Below are 12,647 nucleotides of genomic sequence, written 5' to 3' on the forward strand. Positions count from 1 at the left end.
TGTCACATAATTGTAACTCGATAGCATCTCTACATTTTGATTAGATAAGTTCGTTGCATTTCAGTATGACAGCTGAGAAACACATGGTACACCATCAGGAACATGTAACTTCCCATTAATTTGCACAATTAATGACATTCTTTTCCTCTGAGCTCTCACAACCAGCTACCAGAACAAAATGGAGACATATATTCAATCACTTGTACTTACTGTTACTGCTAGTGCTACTGCCAATGCTGTCATTCCTAAGAGAGCTGGCAGCAACAGGAGGAAACAAAAATGTTTTTGTGACAGCGACTCTGGAATCTAAATAGAAAACGAATGTGTCAGAATTATGAAACTTAAAATACAGTTCCCTCTATATAAGACGATGGGCTACAGGACTACTCTAATGTGACTATACGGCTGTTTTAAAAGCTGGCTGTAGGACTGTTCATAAAGTGGATTAAGCCAAAAAAGGCAGTTTTATTAAGAGGCAGAAGTGTCTACATGCTGAGCTGCTGCTGAATAACTAATCTGGAAAAGCAGTTACTGCTTACAAGTTCTTAAGTTATGGCACTGATCTGCTTCTAGTTACTACTGATGTAACTGTACAACCAGACAAATTGCCCTAATTAAAAAGCTAATATCTGTCATCAGAGAGAGTAAAAGAAAAGGTAATACAAACCCTCCATTTACTGGAAGGATAAGAAAGAGCTGCAGGAGCTTGACCTGAGCTTGTTAAAATGTTCAAATGAACTAAACATTTCCCTGTTCAGGAAAAGGGGGATGAAATTGAAGGTGACTCAAGGCTGCTTGTCCTAACTTCCTCTACTTTCAGTTGTGCAATCTTAGGCTCTTTTACCACCTTATAAAACTAAATAGAGCATTAAGAGAAGAGAAGAAGGACAATGTAAAAAAGACAATTCAGGATATATTTTGGATGAATAGAAACAGAGCAGCATAATGCGAGGTTATTTTGATTATACTGAGAAATGATGTATCTAGGAGTGATGGCACTAGAACTTGACTTTGAACAGAAACACAACCTTCAGTGTCAGTAGTTATTTTAACCTGCAGTAAAAAGGTGACATGGAGGCATGGTACCAGATCTTTAGCAACTCTGAAATCCAAGGAAAATCACACATTTTTATCTGCCTAGGTTCTGTTCCCCAAAAGGAGACCCCTCTTACCATTCTCTGGTGTTCCTACTGTTGAAGGCAGAATGCAGTCATTCTTATCCAGTCTGTCTGCAGACTCTTTGTAGACCTCAATGGTACTATTAAAGTGCCTAAAAAAATCCTCAGGAATGAAGTGACCTTCTTCATAAAGGTGACCATTTTCTTTTACAAAATCCTAGAGTAAAATATAGAATTCAGCTTGAAAGAAGGTCAAGGGAGATGTTCAATTCAGCCCCTCAACAAATGATAAAAATACCCAAAGATGATACAAAATTGTTTGTATTTTTAACCTGCTGACAACTACATTAGCTGTATACAATCTTCATAAAATAAAGAAGCCTTCTGATCTGAGGACTTCAAATTAGCTTTGCAAATAGAAATGAATTATTAATACAGTGTTGCAAAATTGCTAAGGAATGAAAGACAGTCTCTCATCCTATACTGAAAACCAAGAGACTTTTTAAAATTCCCTTCATTAAGAAATTCCCCTTGACTTCACCTTCCTTTGCAAAGGTTCACATGAGTCTTTTAATCTCAACATATGAACACAACAATCATTGGTATTGTCATCAAGAGAACGGGGAACAAAATACAATAGCTGGGGTACAGCACTGCTCAGAAACAGGCTGAGATCCCTGATAACAGACCTAAAAATAAGAGCAACTATAAACAAGGAAGCACAAGGAAGCCCAGTCACCACTCTGAGGTCTAACAGACACGTTTGTTATGCCAGACTAAACAACATGATTGAGATCCATGGCGATGACTGATGGCTTTCTTCTTCTTCTTCTTTTTTTTTTTTTCCTTTTTTTTTTTTTTTATGTCAGCAAGTCAAGTTTGGCCTGGGGTTACTCTGTACTCTTAAGGAGGAGGACAGTGGTAAGAACATGGTCCAAGTATGCCCTAAAGAAAACCTCCTGGTTTTGGCTCCAAAGTTATTTTATGTTCGATGCTGAAAGTACCAGACTTAAGATCATTATTCTCTAAGGAAATCAATAGCTAGTTGTTTTGCTGAATTGCAGGATATTTACTTTTCCATTCTACAAAATAAAATTCCTCTTCCCCAACCACATCCCAGCTGAGTGCTTTGAATCATCAGGACAAAAATAGAAAAGAAAAAAATATATATACACTGAAGATTGGAGATAATTCAGTTGGAAATGGAAAAGTAGGGGATATCTAAATACTCAGTGCAATGCAAAGACATGGCAAGCTTACAAGGCTATTCCACTCTAAAGGCACCTGAGTGTTTTACGTATTTGATTCATTCTGGGGGTTGAAAAGCTGCAATTACAAAAACTAAGGACTTAGCTGATAAAAACAACTGTGTTTGGAAGATAAAACACTTGCTCTAAAGGACTTGGTGTATTTTACCTGTTTTATTCAGTGAATCTTCAACTACAGAACTTATTTTTAATTACTGATAGTCTGGTCAGATCTGGATAACTGACTGGAAAATTAATTTCTTCCCCCCCCTTCCCTGCCTGCACAGAAAATCAGACATCTGAGTGAGAATACTTCCAGGTGCTTTCAGAATGCAGAAACACATGGAAATGGACCAATGTCCTCTGGTCTTTGCTGTGCCTTTATATAAAAAAGTTAATTAAACCATGGAGAAGCTTTCAGAGCTTCACACACTGTGATACATACTAAAATATATTAATAACTTTAACCAAATCATCTTTAAATTTACATTAAGATCACTAGCAAAATATATAATTTAATCTGGATACACAAGGAAGATTTCTGCTAGTTTCAAAAAGATCAGAATGGATTCATTATCTTAGGGACGACCATCACATTTCTGACTTTAAATAACTGCATACAGGTCATTATATATACTGTAATTCCTTCCAAGCCATTTTTCTTTGAAACAGGAGATGAAAATTAACAAATGTTAGCACAGTGTACTCAGTGCATTTCTAAACAAAGCAGGATTTCAGATGCACAGGAATAGAAATGAAAACAAATCTAATAAAGCCTTGGAAAATCCTGAACTATTACTGAATATTGTGCAACAGAAAGTAAAAAATAAGTATCCAGTACAAAAGCTGAAATTCTGTATACAATTACCTTGTTTTTATCAAAAGCAAGGCATGCCATAAGATCATTAATTATCCTTGTGAGATTATTGATGATTGAATAGTTGCTTAAAACATCCGACATATCTGGAATATCTGAAAATTTCTGGAGAAGATTATGTAGACTCCTTGAAAATTCAGGCACCATCAAATGCAACCAACAGTGACTAGGCTGTCAGGGGATAAAAAGAGAAACAGATGTAAATTAAATATCAGACATTTGTGAAAACTGGTTAAACATCTCAATGTGCAAAAGTAAATTAGACTGTTCTTTCCAATTTAAACTATCTCAAAAGTATAAATTACAATTCTCCTTCTTTAATGTGACCAATTTTCTCTTCAGTCCTGTTGGTAATATTTCTATTCTCACTGATACTGACATATTTATGGTTGTCTGTTATATGCCATCCCTTCATTAAATTCTCAATGAATGCCAAGCGTCAGTGTGTTGAGCATTTGAGCCTTGGAACATGCTACTATGAACCCTAGTCCATGCTTTCATTAACCTATTTATTTTCTTTTCAATTTCTACTGCCTTAACAATTCTTTAAATATCAGTTTTCATTTATTGTTGTTACCTTACATGACTCAGTTAACCCCAAAGATTCTTGATTTAAATTTCTTTTCAGGAGGCTTTCCATAAAAATTTTGCATGAAATCCCTGTGTGCTTTTATCCACCTTTAAACTAGTTAGCTGAGTTAATTCTTTCTCTTCAGCTTTTTCACTAAATGCCATTACTGGGAGCAGTTTTTAGATCTAAAAGCCTTTCTTCTTCCTGAGTCTTTGATAACAAAAGTGTTCTGCAGAGCCTGTCACTGTATACACTAACACCTATGCAATTATCTGCAGACAAAGTTTGTACAGCTGATCACATGACTGAAACTTGGTAATTCATCTTGCTGTCTTAGAGGAAGTCATTAACTTCTTTTACTTAGATATATATAACATATATAACAGTAGTCAAATAGAGGAAATATTCACCCAGCCCAGGAAAATCCCTAACATGGCATTATCAGGAAAAATACAGGTAATGCATAAGTCAGAACTGCAATTTGTACCTGTAAATACCTTCCCAATAAAAGCTAAATTTTTAAAGGCAAATGTCATGAGAATTTATTCCATATATGACTTTTTTTTTTTCCCAATATTGAAAATGTCTCATTAAAGCCTTCCAGATACAAAGATCTTGTCCCAACAAACACTAAGTACTCTCAGTATCACTAAACCAGTTTCCAATTGCTGCGCAGTGGATAGGCAGCACCCACTGAATCCACCTTCTGCAACACACAGCAAATGTTTGGCAATGTACACACTTCTAGGCTTAATCTCATTTACTCAATTTCTTCAATAAACCTGCATACAGATTCCTTAAAAAAAATAAAATAAATCCACAGGTGTTGTTCTGCTTTGATGTGTAAATGTTTCTGACAAGAAAAAATACACTTCACATTTCTGAAGACTAATCAGACTATTAGGCTTCCAGGCTCAGAGAACCAAATGTAAATACATTGTTCAGTTCCACCTGAATTTCCACTTCTGTGTACCACTCTCTCATACAATGACAACCTGTGGCAAGTAAGTGATATAACCTCCTGCAATTATCTCAACAATGACTTAAAAAAGAAAGAAACAGAAAGCAAAATGGATAGCTTTTGGCTTGAGTCTGCTTCCCCTTTTTCCTTCAAGGACAGCAAGGTGAGGGGGGAGGCAGAAGCAAATAAATCAGAGAAAGCTTGTTGAAACATATTCTGCTCAGGCAGCGTATGTTGTGCCATGTCCCACCGCCCCCACAGACAGGCAATGCATTTTCTTTCCTCTGCTTCGGGGTGGGAACACTGACACAGAACCAACTACTGTGCTTCCCTGAACTGGAAACCTCGAAAACCTTTTCCTTTGAGGTTTTGTGGGTGAGCATTATCCTCTGGCAGGGACTAGCATAAGCTTGCTGCTTCTTCCAGTGAGCATTTGGCAATTCCAGCAGGGAGTCTGTTTTGTTGCTCCTGTGGTTTAGCATGCGTGTGGGAGTCTCCTCTAACTGAACTGTTCTGACCTACAAAGCTGTATTTCACAAAAGCTCTAAGTTCTCTTTTCAGTAATGTCAAGCTGTGCAATCCCTTGCTATGTCAATACCTACCAAAAACATGGATAAAACTGCTCTAATTGAAAAATATGACATTATTTGCAAAGAGAAATAGAGGCTCAACTCTGATATTTTGTGTAAACTTTGACCAAGATTTACATTTTATGGCAATTGCAAATGTGATTTCCCCTGTACTTCAGGGTAGCTCTCATTTGGCTATTACTTTCTACATCTGTGTAAAAGTTTAAATGAACTCCTCTTCTGAATTCAGCCCTTTGCTGTCATCTCTGCCTTTTAACCTTCAGGTTCAACTACACAGTTTACTCTATACAAGACTACTTTTAAAGCCACTCAGTTGCCTTCAGCTAGTGCATAATGCAACAACCCTTCTGTTTAATGGATGGGTCAGTCTGTTCCTGTTACATGCACTACACTGGCTTCCCATCTGCTTTGTGTTCACCCTGCCTTCCTACCCTTAGTCATCTACATTTGGGACTTGCTACCTTGGGTACACTTCCCCCTTTATGCACGCACTGAAGACTGAAATCACCATTTCAATCCCTTCAGAGTTGAGCAAAGGGCATTTACTTTAGGCAAAGCCATGGGTTTCCCAGCTTGCATGGACCAGAGTAAAGCCTACTTATTCAGGAAGCCTTGCTGTGGTATGCAGAACACAACCTGGAATTCCCAGAGAGGAATCTGGCAAAGTGGGATCTGAATACTGCTGAATACTTTGTCCTGTGAAGGCATGTGGCCAAGAACTGCACCTGCCATCACCATGACTGAAAGTGGTGTGCAAAGAAAACATGGAAGTCTCAGCTCTGAACTTCTCTTCTTCCTTTTTATTTCTTGGCTGCTTGTTGTAAACGTAAACTGGATCTAAATGTCTGGATATGATGCATCAAGATGACATAGCACTGAAAAGAATGGAAAAGAACCTGCATTCTGGCAGTCAAAACTGAACCAAGGAGAGAAGCAAGAGTGAGAACAACCAGGACTGATTGCTCAAGCAGGTTCCCTGGCCTTCTTCATCTGCCAGCACCCCCAGGAGTGCAGTGGAGGGAACAGTCTCAATCCAGCCCAACAGCTGAATGGGCTGGAAGCTGGGGAAACAGCACTCAAGCTATAGTTGTCCTCCATAGAGGTGAATATCATCACATCAGACACCAAGATCAGTGAATTTCAAAAAGCCCAGCAGTCAGGGGATGCTGGCAGACAATCTTGCTCCTTTTTCTCTAAATATTGGATATTCTATAGAAATGGAAAATTTTCTATTCGTTTTATTTATATAGGACCTAGTACCTGACTTCAACAGCATTCATTCTGCAGAGTTTTCCTGTCTAAAGAACCAACTTTAAACCGGGTTTTCCAAAATACTCTAAGTTTTAGTGAACCCCTCAAGCATCCAGCAAAACTCTTAAAAACACTTCAACATCTGACATAACCCTTCATAACCTCACAACACAGGGCCCTTCACTATCCTGCAGCCTCCTGGTCCTCCTCCCATCTTCTTGTTATTCAGGACTGAATGTTGCTTCTGGCACAGATTTCCAATATCAATAGGGAATATTGCTAGATTTGCCACATTGTTGTAGGGTAGGATACATTTTTATATGTGTATCACATACAAATTGGATTTTTACAGTGAAAATTTTGTACAGACACAAAAACAGCTTCTTACATCCAGTAGATATTTTTCAGCTACTGATATTAGTGTACAATGATTAATTCTTAAGACAGGCACAGTTTTGTTCAGTTTAACTGACAAAATTATAATTTTCTTACTTTTTTCCTTGACTTAAAACAATATAACATTCAGCATAATTTGTACTTTCACCTTGTTTCCTTTCCTCCTTTTTATTACAATGTTTGCAACAACCAAGTTTTCAATACAAAACTTCAAAATTTTTTTTACTAAACTAAGGAAAAACAAAAAATATGTAGTAGATGGTTCAATAAAATTATATTATTAAAAAAAAGTTATATAATTTTAAGATGTATAGATAATGCTTATTTGAAAGTACCACAATGTATTAAGTATGGGATTATAAAGAAAGAATAACATAAAGTATGTTTGAAATTCTAGAGTTTGCTAAATTACTGACGCCACCATGTGCTGAACTTGGGGCTCTCTTTACTGGATGCTTAGTATTTGTTGTGCTCTGGTGGCAATTCCACTGGCTGAAACAAGAACTTCTAGAGTATGTTCCAAAGTACAATTACAGAGAACCTATTTCTTCAAGAAAGCAATATTTTTCAATTGAAATGATGAAATAATATTGACGAAATAATAACGCAATGAAAATTTAACTTTTCACCAGAAAAATTTTAAAAAATTAATATGAAGAAATACTTTCCTAGAATCCCTGTAATTAAAAAAGTTTTAAGGGACTGCAGGAATCGTTCTACATTTCTTTTAATTGTAAATACTTGGGAATCATATGAAAAGTGAAATAAACATTATTCAACTGTAACTTGCTAAGACAGAGGACTAGGTACAGAATATTACAGCCATCACTGGTTCCAGTAGGCTATTTTATCTGGAATAACCTGAAGTCGTTGTACATACCAGACTATCCATCTTCGGGACATATTTAAGGGTTATCATATAATCATTTGGGAGATTTCCAACCTAAATAAACAGATAATAAAAATGTTATTACTTACTACACAAAGTAAGACTTTATTTCCATTACAGCATTCAACAAAATCTACCAAATATCAATACAAATTTTCAGTAAATTACAGGTGCAGGCAAAAATTTTACTTGCATGCTTACTTTCCTCTGGAACTGCTATTGACACTTACTTACTCACAAGTGAACCACCTTTCCACAGCTCTGCAATATGCCCAGATCTGATCTGATCTGATCTCTTCTCTCCCAGCAGAGTTAAAGTCAACAATGGGTTGAGGAGAAGTGATCTGATGTTTTTCATAACTACAGAAAATCCACTGCCCTTCCATCTTTTAATGCCTTGAAGTGTTTACATGACAACTTCTACTGTAGACAGTAGAGGACCCAGAAGTAAATTGCCCTTTTTCCTTCAAATAACATCCAACTTGAACATGCATCTGAACCTAAATACTGGCCTGCCTTGTGCTTAGTTATGTACCAGGTCAGAAAAACACTTAAGCACAACCTTAACTTTGGAGTTGGGCTTCTTACTAATGATGAGCAATATCATTATATCACAGCAATGTCCTGGGGCAAAGGAGAGCTTCCACATACATAAGGTGCAGCTTTGCAGATGGGGGTGGGCATGAAGTGTGCTGCTTGCAGCAAAGACAAGGAGTGGAAGAAGGGTTCCCACTGAATTATCCTATACAGTCTGCCCCAGATGGGTTCCAACACTACTGCGAGACACGGCTGAACATCTGGGGAATGTGCTGGGTTGGGAGATGAACAGTCCAACAGTCACTGGACTGCCACAAATCCACAGCCTTTTGAAATATCTTTTCAAAAGCGTCACAATATGATGCTTACTGATACAATAGACCTATCCTCTAACAAAGAAAGAGTCAATTGATACTTCTCATCCTGGTTTGAAATCCACATAGTCTAAAACAATATGCACAGATGTAGCTCCTTTGGTGCAAAAGCATTTCTGTTTCAGGTTAAAGATCATTCTGTTATGGCTGCTTTTGATTTTGCTGCTATAGCAACCAGCACAGGGATTTCTTTTCCCCTGAGCGGTTTTTAGGTATTTTGTTTGGCAAAACATAATGTTTTATTTCTTAATTAAAAGTCTGTTTCAATTGAAAATTAAACCAGTTATTTCAAAACAATATGGTTCTAGAAATGATCAAGGGCAATGCTTATACACAGCCAAACACAAGTGAATTTCAAACATTTTTTAATTTATGTGGGCTAAGCTACAATTTTTCAGCTCAATGACATCTTTTTTTCTCCTACAGCTTTAGAACAGTTACTGTATGAATGATCCTTAAAAATTCCCTCCCATAAATCAGTTTTGTTTCTTCTTTTATTCTTTTATTTTTATACCTATACATTCCCGAAGCAGAAGCGCCACTAAAATTCTCTATATTCATTTCTAATTACCTGGCATTTTGGGGAGTTGATTCAAGATGCTATAAATACTGAAAAATATTTCAATACATTTGTTCTTTCTTTAGAGCATCAGATTTATTCTAAATCCTCATCCAAATTTTTTGTCTATTGTTCCCTTCTTTAAAACATCACGGCATCACAGCACACTAATAGGTATTCAGTTATTTTTCTAGCTTCCTTTGCATGCCTAGAGAGGTAGGATTAGCAGCACTTTAGGCAGTGCAGATAGCGAAGATGCTACTCTATGTGCAAAGTTTCCCATACTCACTCTAGAGGGATTCCACATTTCCCAATGCCAGCAAAACCACTGTTCTTTAAGAAAGGTCACTGGAAGATTAAATTTGTTCCATATCAATGAACACTACAAGAATTGATATGCATTATGTATACAATCTACTTTTCTGGCATCAGAGCCTCTCAGGCACTTTTCACGCACAGTTAAAAAAATTGAAGTGCCCAAGAGCTCTTACACCTTCTCAATCAGAGCTGGAGCAAACAGCTCAGCCTCAGATATTTCTCTCCTTGACAGACTGTGAATCAGATAAGATATTTTTGAATTTACTACTAAAAATGAAGATCGCTGGGAGGAGGGTGTCAAAGACAAAATACATGCACTGCCTCAAGACGAAACTTGTTAAAGTTTTGTTGACTGAAGTCCACATGTCAGATGCTGTGCTGGTAAACGATGGATCTCAGAGTGAGGGAGTTACATTTGTATCACACTTGGACTTCCCAACTCTCATAAGGAAAATAGAGTAAAGCCCCTGGTGTAAAAGATATTTCTATACCAGGTCTGTATTTTGTACTCCTTTGCTTTGCTGGAATGTATCTTGAAATTTTGTTGAACACTAACCACCAAGACTCTGATCCAAACCCAACCACTGGATTTTCATCTGCTGAAATGATCCTGAAAGGAATGAATGGACTCTGCACACCCACTCGGTGCAGGGTGCCTGACTGCTGTGGCTTCCAACAAGGAGCAGATGACAAGGTGGCTCTGACCTGCCTGAGCAAAGGTGTCCGGAATAGAACTGTCCTTGGAACCACCTGAGTCCTGGAATGGCTTTTTTATTAGCTCCTCTACTCAACTCCATGAGTACAGAGACAAACCTGGGGGGCCAGAAAATGCCTGCCTGCACAACTTACCTGGGTTTAAACAGAAGTAACAGTTTTATTATAGAGAATGTCAGCTGATAATCTTGCAAAGGAATGTATAGAACCAAAAGCATTGTTATTAAAATGTCACAACCTTTTCCCCTGATTTAGTGGCTGTGTGTGATTGCAGATATCCTAACAGGCTGAAAAGAGTTGAAGAGCAGGGAATCCAGACTTATGTCTTTAAATCCATATAAAACCAACAGAAAGTGCTATATTCCCAGTTGTAACAAAATCTCAAATTGGAGAATGTAAGATTACTTTTGACTTAGAGAGGTCTGAATATTTAATACAGCACTGTTAACATTGCATAGCCCAAACATGTTTTAAAAAATACTCATGGTCACATAGATGAAAAAAGGATATAAAAGTGATTTGGGTTCCATAAACTACTCTTCATTGCAACAGCAGACATGAGAGATGACCTATCTGCAGTCACATCCTTTGAAAGGAGGCCTACTGCTCTTGAAAATTCCTTTTATTGTGATTTTAATGAAAATTATACGGAGACAAGCACAGATATAATTTTTTATACACATATAAAGTATGTTAATAAAGTAAAATTACCACTTTCCATTGGCAGTGTTTTCTTTTTTACTCTGAAGCATATGATGGGAAAAAACATACTTTGCTTTTGAATATAATTTCTACCTTGAATATCTCTCTATTTATTTCCCTTTTCCTGTTCTTTTCATAGAATAATAAAATGGTTTGAGTTGGAAGGGATCTTACAGACAATCCGGTTCCAACTCCCTACCATGGACAGGGACATCCTCCACTACACCAGGCTGCTCAGAGCCCCATTCAACTTTGTCCTGACACTCTTCCAGGGAAGTGCCACCCACCACTGTACTGGGCAACCTGCTCCAGTGCCTTGCCACCCTCACAGTAAAGAATTTCTTGCTTAGATCTAATCTAAATTTCTCCTCTTTCAGTTTAAAGCCATTCCCCATTGTCCTAGCACGACATGCCCTTGTCTAAAGTCCCACTCTAGCTCTTTAGCTCTTTCTAACTGCTTCCCTGGCTTTTCTTTTCCTGCAGGAGCTTCCACTGTCTGTCCTTCATCTCTGCAATCCCCTCTATCTCATCTGCTAATGAAGCAGTTAATAAAACCCTCATCACTTGGCTTAAGACAACATGCTAACGATTTCCGTTCACACTTTTTACAGTCATAGTGGCAGATTATTTGCAGCATAACAACTCTGGATCATTTTTTATAACCCCTTCACTCAGGAGAGTTAAATCCATTTAAAAATAAAAATTGAATGTGGCAGAGAGTGTAAAGTACATATTTACAGCAAAGATGTAATGTGAAAGCAAAGTATTTGACAGCATGTCTCCAGCAAGGAACTGGTCAGTAAATCCTGACTATTGTTTGGGTTTCCAACATTCAAAAGAAGAAAATTGCTTTAGAGAAGTAGTTCATGGAAGAAGAGGTATTTTAGATTTTGTTAACGGACGAAACAAAAGTATGCAGGTATATTCTGTACATACTGCACAGCTCAGTGAAAATTCTATTTATATGTAGGTTTTGATGTTCATATTTAACAAACATATATACAACTGATTCCTAATTCTTATGCAAAATCAAATGTACAATTACAGAGATGCAGCTTTCTGCTGACTTACTGTGCTGAAAAGAACAATGGGGACAGACATTATTGACAGGTGCTGCAATTACATTTTCATAATATGGAACATTTGCTCATCAAGGAATGTGCTTCCCTCCAGACACCTTCATTACAAAAGAAGCAGGAGGTCACGTGGTGAGTAGTGCAGAATGAATGGTCGCTAAATACTTTCATTCTCTATAGGTATGAAATTATGCTCTTTTAAACTTCTCACCATTAAAAACCAAAAATGATTGTTCAATTGTTCCTTGCTTCTTAAGATCATTTTACTTAGGATATATTCTTCATATGACAAAATTGTATTACCTAGATGTGAATACATTTAACCCTACAAAATATACAAGACATTTTTTTTACTGAGAGATACCAGTCTGTTTTGGTCTTTGACTAATGGTGAGAAACCTTATGGTTATTGAATTTCTTTCTCTCCAATTCTGGTGTGAGTCTAGCATGGTGCTAGTGAAAATCCA

The 12,647-nt window shown here is 37.2% G+C and overlaps 1 protein-coding gene across 2 annotated transcripts in view; it reads right to left on the minus strand.

The window, feature by feature from the left end:
* KITLG (KIT ligand) overlaps positions 1 to 12,647 on the minus strand; it is a 56,154-nt gene that overhangs the window by 13,516 nt on the left and 29,991 nt on the right. Inside the window, exons 3-6 of one of the 2 annotated variants that reach the window (XM_084206235.1) lie at positions 7,892 to 7,954; positions 3,234 to 3,413; positions 1,173 to 1,335; positions 211 to 306 (exon numbers count right to left, since the gene is read on the minus strand). In XM_084206235.1, coding sequence (XP_084062361.1) covers positions 211 to 306; positions 1,173 to 1,335; positions 3,234 to 3,413; positions 7,892 to 7,954 — 502 coding nt within the window. The remainder of the gene's footprint in view (positions 1 to 210; positions 307 to 1,172; positions 1,336 to 3,233; positions 3,414 to 7,891; positions 7,955 to 12,647) is intronic. The other variant, XM_084206236.1, reaches the window with a different exon arrangement.

Source organism: Fringilla coelebs, assembly GCF_963513975.1.
Source record: "Fringilla coelebs genome assembly, chromosome: 5".
Classification (NCBI taxonomy): Eukaryota; Metazoa; Chordata; class Aves; order Passeriformes; family Fringillidae; genus Fringilla; species Fringilla coelebs.